We start from the raw sequence: 8,610 nt of genomic DNA, 5'->3' as shown, positions 1-8,610 counted from the left end.
TAAACCTTAAAGTGTTGTATATAAATATTAGCTATTATTATTATTCAACTAATTAGCCATTAATAGCTAATAGATACTATTATTATGAAATGCAGTATGGTATTGTAGACAGAGCAATGAATTTGGAATCAAGAACTGTGTTCGAATTTTGCCACACACTTACTAGTTGCATGATCCTGAATACAAAATTTATACTCTTCGAGCCTCTATTTCCTCATAGAAAGAAAGGGGATTAGGGCAGCTAGGTGGTGCAGTGAGTAGAGCACTGGCCCTGGAGTCAGAAGGACCTGAATTCAAATGCGGCCTCAGAAACTTGACACACTTACTAGCTGTGTGACCTTGGGCAAGTCACTTAACCCCAGTTGTCCTGCCTTCCCTCTTCCAAAATAAAAATACAAAAAAAAAGAAAAGAAAAGGAAAGAAAAGAAAAGAAAAGAAAAGAAAGAGGATTAAAAATACTTGCTCTTGCATCACATATTTGTTCTGAGGAACAAATGAGATAAGGTATGTGAGGGCTATGAAAACTTTAAATCACTATATAAATGCCAGTAGATGCTGTTAAAATCTTATTCTTCTCCTATTTTTTGATAGAGTTCACACAGAAAAATCCCTGGTACAAGCTACTATTCTGATGTTCTATGTTCCATATAGTACTGCACAAGCAGGGAAAAAAGAACCTGCTTTCCCTACCTTCATAAAAGTATTGGGAAGTTGTTTATTATTTTTGTTGTTCAGTCATTTCAGTCCTGTCAGATTCTTGGTGACCCAATTTGGGGTTTTTCTTGGCAAAGATATTGGAGTAGTTGCCCATTTCTTTCTCTAGCTTATTTTAAAGATGAGGAAACTGAGGCAACAGGGTTAAATGATTTACCCAGGGTCACACAGCTAGTAAGAATGTGAAGCCAGATTTGAACTCAAGTCTCCTAGGCCCAGTGCTCTATCCACTGAGCCACCTAGATAGCCTACACTTTATTATTATTATTATTGACTATAATCACCATTTTGACTGAAAACTTTCCAAAATGATACTCACACACACACGTATACTTTCAAAAAATACTGAAGATGTTATATATCATTTATTTAACCTTTGCCTGATAAGTCACGTGGACCATCATCATAAGCATAGACTACTATGCCATTATGGGCCACTGAGTTATTGTTCAGTCATTTCAGTCATGCCTGACTCTTCACAACCTCATCCGGGGTTTTCTTGGCAAAAGATACTGGAGCGGTTTGTCATTTCCTTCAGCAGTTCAATTTAGAGATGAGAAAAACGATGCAAACAGGTTGTAGTGACTGGACCAGGGTCACACAGCTAGTAAGTGTCAGAGGCCGGATTTGAACTCAGTAAGATGAGTCTTCCTGATTCCAGGCCTGGCATTCTATTCAGCATGCCACCTACCTGCCCCTCTGAGTTTTATTTGTCCCTATACAGAAGGGATACATAAACTTGTGTGTGCATGTATTTGTGTAATCTTTCTGTCAATTTCGCAAATATGTTCTCAATCTTCTTAATTTTCAGGCTCTGATTTCTCACCACTCGAATCCTTTCTAATTTGATGTTTATATTTTTCTAAAGGGCACTGATACTACAATGTTGAACTTTTAAGGACTGCCTTTTTAAATAAGAATTAGTAGATTATAACTGAGGACTCAAAGACAACCTTTCTAAAGGAAGTTGATCATCTTTGTCATCTTTGTGATATCCATTTTGGCTTCCCAGAGACCTCTGGTGTTCTGCCTTCTTTCAGATTTTTAGCATTTTAGATAGCTGTGGTGCTTGCCCAGGTAGCCAAAAGAACAGTAAGAGATTACTCTGTTAGGATTTGTATGTGAATTCTAAGTGTGATTAAATTCAGCATCAGATTCTCATGTTATGAGAGAAATGTCAGAGAGATAGAGTATGAGAGACAAGACATGAGAGACAGATTCTCACATTACGAGAGAGACAGCAAAAGGCAGAAAGACAAAGAGAAACAGAGACACAAACAGGGAAAGCCAGAGAGACAAAGATGAAGAGAATGATTCTGACTAGTAGGAACGCCCATATGACATGAAATCTATAGTATTGGCATTATATTGGAGGCCAACAACTATAATCCATGCACTGGAATGTGAAATTTTTGTTTAAATCTAAAACCTTTGAACAGTTTCTGAATCTCAGATATGGTGCTTAGAAATAGAATTGTATTTAAATAGCATTTAGCACTAAAATAAGAAACATCCTGCAGATTAATAAAACTAATATATGCATCTCATGTTCTCTGAAAAGAATTAGGGGAAAAAAATCAAACCCCTCTCAAGCCAAATCAAAGTTCATGGACAGAGGTAGGATCTCATTCTACTGCCCATCAATTTCTTTTTAAATACTTGCAATAACCACTTTGTAAATAAATTTTTTCAGCTACTCTGGGTGGGAGGCAACGTTAGCTAACGGCTAGTTGCAGGAATTGAGAATGTTTAGTCTGGAGAAAAGAAGGCTTAGAGAAGCATGGTCTCTGTCTTTAGATATTTGAGCACCTGCCATATGGAAGAGGAATGAAACTTGTTCTCTTGAGCCCCAGAGGGCAGAACAAGGAGCAATATTTTTCTATGAAATTTAACTCAATATGAAAATGAACGCCCCTACCACTGGAGCTGTCCAACACTGATGTGGGCTGCCTCAGAAAATATTGGATTTAGTTACCTATTTGACAGAGATGTTATAGAGAGAATTTATGTTTTGGATAAGTAGTTGGATTGTCTGAAGTCCCTTCCAAACCTGCAATTCTATGATTCTTGGTGGCACAGAAGGGTTGCAGACAAATGCAAGCTGACCTCTAGTCCAGGCTGCCCACCATGTGGATTCTTTGAGGAAGGTTCTTCCCACACGCTGAGTCCAGGGCCAGTCCTGCGAGGGAATCCCTAATTGAGGTTTTCATCCTTTCCTATGCCTTGGAAGTACAAGATATCCCTTGAATTGAATATATTCTAGTCAACAACCATTTTCAGGTGCTTAGAAGAGTTTTGTTTGTTTTTTTGGTTGGGGGAAGCCAGAGATATGTGTCTGACACATCCTGGCTGAGTGACCCTAGATAAGTCATTAAATCAGCCCACAAAGCAACTTCCTAAGACAATTAGTAGTTGAAAGAGTCGCCAGTTCTGAATTGGTAGAGGGAATTTCTTAAAAAGAACTTCATTACACCAACAGAATCCCGGGCCTTACATATGGAAATACATATCTAAGTCGTACAAAACACTTTCCATATGTTATTGAATTTTTCTTCAGTGACAACCCTGAGAGGTAGGTACTATTATCATGCCTGTTTTGCAAATAAGGAAACTTAATGCGAGGAGGGTTAAGTGACTTGCAGAAGGTCAAACGTCTGGCAAGTATCTGAGGCAGAATTTGAGCCCACGCGTCGCTGTCCAATATGTCAGACACTGCACTATGCACCAGAGACTGAAAGCCAAAAATTATTGTCCTTACTCTCACATTTCTTCCATCATATTAGAGGTAAACAATCATTGTGGAAATAAGTAAATATAAATATACATGTGTATATAATATGAAATAAGTATATCATGTATGGGTGTGTAAAATTTATTATTGTTGTTCAGTTGTATAGGACTCTTTATGACCCCATGGACCATACTGCCCAAGAGGTTGGCAGGGACACTGGAGTGGTTTGCCATTTCCTCCTCCAGTGGATTAAGGCAAACAGAGGTTAAGTGACTTGCCCAGGGTCACACAGCTAGTGAGTGTCTGAGGCTGGATTTTTAACTCAGATCTTACTGACTTCAGGCTTAGTTCTCCATCCCCTGAGTGACCTAGCTAGTTCCTGTATGTATATGTGTGTGTGAGGGTGGGTGGGTGTGCTGTGCACATATATAGTACATATAACATACATATATGCGTGTATGTCTATGTGTTTTTCTCTCTCACTACACACACACACAGACACACACACACACACCACACAGCAGCTACCTTTGTACAGCACTTTAAAATTTTCAAAGTTTCAAGATTGCAGAAGGTTTAGAAATATGATCTTATATTATCCTCACAACAACCCTGGGAGGTAGGTGCTATTATTTCAGAAAACACCTTTTATATATGACTTAGTTTTATTTTGAAGCAAACCTGGGAGGTAGACACTATTATTATACCATTTTAGAGATGAGGAGATGGAGGCAGACAGCCATTAAATGACTTGACCTCGTTTATACAGGTAGTAAGTATCTGAAGAAGAATAGCAACCCAGTTATTGGTGACTCCAGGCCCAGACAACTATCCACCCTGTGGCCTGGAAAGCAAATGTTGGAAATTGAGTTGATCCTGACAGAGGAGGTAGCCCTTGGGCTTAGCCTTGAAGCACCAGCTAAGAGGTAGAAATAAGGAATCCTCCAGTATAGGATGAATGTACAAACAAAGGCATGGAGATGAGAGACAGAGAAGTATCTTTTTGTGCCTGTAGGTCACCATCCCAAAGACCAATGCTCATTGTCCATCATTGCAACTATAAATGGAGGTGGGGAAGGGTTAGACTGAATATGTTCCAACTTTAATTCAAGAAATATCTGAGTTAATTTTTTTTAAAAGTCTCAGTCCATGTTATTTTCTTGTGATCTAGCTATTTCTTCTCAAAGAGATGAAATCTGATTTATTAACATTATTAATTTCACTTATTATTTTATCACAAGGATGACACACCCCACCCACCCCCATACAGAACAATAGAGAATTCTGCCTACTACACACTGCAAAGAACAAATCTCCTCAGCCTAAACCTTAAACCAGACAAGTAATTTCAGCTCTTTCCTTTTCCTTTTCTTTTGACTCAATGATTGTAATTGCGGGGAGCAGCGATATTGCCATAGGTAATAAAAAAGAATGTCTTCAATTGAACAAATGTGTGCCATGGCTGTTGAGCCTGAACGCTGAGGCTAAATCTGCACGTACCTAAATCATGTCTCCCATCTGGATCAAAGGCATGTCTGTATGAGAGTCATGTCTGATCCAGGCTCCCTGGTGTGGAATCTAAACATTTATAAACTTCAAATGAAATTTGACTTATTAATGGTTCAGCAATGGCTTGTAATCAAAGCACAGCTTGTTAGCGGAAAACAAATAAAAGACTTACTTGTTTATTTGACTAGCATAATTCATGAATTTGCTAATTGCTTTTGGAGCTTCAGATATGAGATTTCATTTGGGGGGGAAAGGGGAAGGCAGAATCTGATAGTTACTAGGCAGTTAGATATTTGAAAGGATAGAATGCTGGGCCTAGAATGGGGAAAACCTGAGTTTAAATCCAACCTCAGACACAGTAGCTGTGAGACTCTGGGCAAGTTATTTAAGCTCTGTTTGCCACAGCTTCCTTACCTGTAAAATGGGGATAATAATAGAACCTACTTGCTAGGTTGTTGTAATTATCAAATGAGATAAAAAGTGTAAAGGGCTTAGCATGTTGCCAGGGACATAGCACAATATAAAAGTTAGTAGTAGTAGTAGTAGTAGTGGTAGTAGTAGTAGTGATGGTGGTAGTGGTAGTAGTATATAAGTATTATTGAAATGGGCTCCATTACTTTTTTCCCCTTACATATATATAATTATATACTCTAGGCCTTTATCTGCAGCTTTGCCGGGTTTTATCTCCAGGCAACAAGAAGTGCAGATTCAAGACAAACTTATCACCATGAGGCTAACTGAAGCCTTGATTGACAGACACCTTTCCCTCTCCCCTCAGCTTCCACTCCCCCCTAATGGACTGCTGGAGGGTGAGGTACCAAACTCCTCCTAAAGCCTTCCGTTATAAAGGGCAGATTTTTTTTTTTTTTGCATCTGCAACTCTGCCTGGTTGCAACTCTATAAAACAGATGCCCCTCACCCGGTATCCCATAGTACACTTGCATCCCACATTCCTCCCTTTTCAGTCATCTTTGTTTTGTTGTCTTCCTCCTTTAAACTGGAAACTCCGTGAGGGCAGGAACTGTTTCTTTACCTTATTAATAAACACCAGTGATTAGCACAATGCCCAGCACATAGAGCTTAATAAATGTTAACGGAATTGAAATGAATATATGTGTATATATATATATATATATATATATATATATATATATATATGTGTATATATATATATATAATATATATATATATATTTAGCTGCATTTAAATATAATTGTTGTCTTTTGTAATCCTTTGTATTTTATTTTGTGCATTTAAAAACATCCTCAGGAGGGGTCTATAGGCTCCAGCCTACTGCTAAAGGGTTCCATAACATACACAAAAAAAACAGCTTAAAAATCCTTGATTTGTGATCTTGTCCAACCCCTTCATTTAGCAGAGAAGAAAAATGAGGCCTAAATAAAGAGGAAATTTTTTTGAGGCCATTCAGAGAGCATAAAGACCAATTAACTTCTCCCCAGATCAAACGCCAGCAGTAAGAAATAGCTCTTAGGATAATCTTATTAGCTGTGTGAAGCTGGGCAAGACCCAACCTCTCTCAGCCTCTGTTTCCTCTTCTGAAAAAATGGGCATAACAATACCACCTACATTTGGGATTGTTGTGAGGCTCAAGGGAGATAATAGATTTGAAGTACTTTGTGAATCATAAAGTGCTATAAGAAGTTAGTTATTACTTTTATAATCTAGAGAGGAAGCTTAGCCAAGTCATTACTTTTTGGCTTTTCTTTTAGCAAATCTTAAGCCACTTTTCAATTAGTGACCATCACTTTCCTTTCAACTATGTTTTGCTGTGTGCCTGCTTTACTGTGAATAATGAAAGATGCCACTGATTTCCTGATGACTTGCATATATTCTAAGTTGATGTGCACAATCTCTTCCCCCTGACTCTGACACCTTTAAATACACACATATTGGAAAGAACTAGGCATTGACTGAGTCAGAAGACCTGAACTCTATGCTCAGTTACTTGCTAGCCATGTTATCTTGCAGAGACAAATGTATGTCTCCAAGACTTACTTATCTGTAAAGTGGGAATAATACTTCTTACAACATCTTCCTCAATGGTGCTGTTGAATGCATCAGATGAGAGCAACTGCTATGTAAATGTAAACTGAGCTGATATTTTTATGCATTCACTTAGTCTAATAGCTAGATTCAAGACTAGGTATCTTAAGTCCCTGGCTTGGGGCTTTAGTTTATTTAAATGTATGGTTGGATAAAGGAGGCTTTTCAAAAAGAAAAAATAAGGTTTTAAATTGTAGTAGTATAAAAATGGCTTTCCTTTGGGTCTGTGTCTTCTTTCACAACATCACTATTATGATAATATGTTTTGCATGACTGAACATGTATAATCTATATCAAATTGTTTGCCATTTCACTGAGGAGGGAGTTGAGGGAGGGAGAGAAAAAATGTGGAACTATTTTTTTTAAATCAATGTTAAAAATGTAACTGGAGAAAAATAAAAATATTATTTAAAAAAAATAAATGAATGGGTGTTTCATTTGCAAACAAACAATTTCATCCTGCACCAGGGGAAAAAACACACACACACACACACACACACACTCACAGAAAACACACCATGTCAACTTGAGGTGAGTATCTGAAGGATGTTTCTTCTTCACTGTCCATCCAAATGTCTTTGCTTCGTGTTGATCACTAATTATCAAAATTTTGGTCTTAGGGCTACTTTTTCTCTTAATTATTGAGAACCTTTGATAATGTGTTGATATGTACCATATTAGAAATTAAAATTTCTTAGTACTGTTATGAAAATTGTTTTGACCTCATAGATTCCCTAAAAGAGTCTATGATGGCCTTGGGCAGTGGGGGTGGGGAGACTTTGAGGATTCTATATTATAACATAGAAACAAGTTTCTCAGAATGAAATAGCTCAATCTTTGAGGACCTGTTCATGAGGAAATGTTATTATCTGTAGGGATTCCAAGATTTCACCATCAAGTTTAGCATTCACCTTTGGATTCACTGAACTTCCCCAGAGAAGAATCCGGTGAGAATTTTTCAAATTGATTTTGATATCTCAGTCAGTTGGAATGAAACCAGAGCAACCTAGCAGGAGACACATTTAAGATCATTGGATTGATGTGGGAAAAATCTCAGAAGTCCCCATACTATACTCCGCAATAATAGATTACTATCGCCAAACCTAGAGGGGCTGGAACATTGTCAGATTGACATGTTTGGCACCGCTGTTGTTAGGATTCTCTTAGAGCTGGGAGGGTAAGGGCTCCACTCACCTCTTCAGCATGGATTCCACATAACTTGTTTCCTGACAGGAGCTTGTTTTTCAAGCTTTTATTCTGAGAAAAGAACATGGTTTTATTACTGAAAAATGATAAAATATTAAGGATTCCTCTAAATATTTCAGAAGCATCGGTTTATGTTTTGTACAGGGATAAGTTGTTCAAGATGCCAGATAGAACATAAATAAATCGGAAGCCTATAAGTCCGTAATTAGAGAAGACATTTTCCCCTTCCTCATTGAAAGCTTTGGATGAATTATCATTACAATGCTCACTTAAAGGATTAAATTATATGCTTAACATATTCATGGCATCATATGTTAACAATTCAATCCAACAGTTATTAAAAACCTACCATGGAAGTGCGGGTGTAGAGTCAAAATGGTAGAGAA

General features: G+C 37.7%; 1 protein-coding gene across 1 annotated transcript in view; it reads right to left on the bottom strand.

The window, feature by feature from the left end:
* LOC118854944 (leucine zipper protein 2-like) overlaps positions 1-8,290 on the bottom strand; it is a 248,928-nt gene extending 240,638 nt beyond the window's left edge. The window contains exon 1 of the mRNA XM_036765119.1: positions 8,213-8,290. Coding sequence (XP_036621014.1) covers positions 8,213-8,290 — 78 coding nt within the window. The remainder of the gene's footprint in view (positions 1-8,212) is intronic.
* Between the last annotated feature and the right edge of the window lie 320 nt (positions 8,291-8,610).

The sequence above is a fragment of the Trichosurus vulpecula genome, chromosome 6 (assembly GCF_011100635.1).
Source record: "Trichosurus vulpecula isolate mTriVul1 chromosome 6, mTriVul1.pri, whole genome shotgun sequence".
Taxonomy (NCBI): Eukaryota; Metazoa; Chordata; class Mammalia; order Diprotodontia; family Phalangeridae; genus Trichosurus; species Trichosurus vulpecula.
Note: the sequence above shows the minus strand (reverse complement) of the source record. Positions and strands in the feature narration are given on the sequence as shown.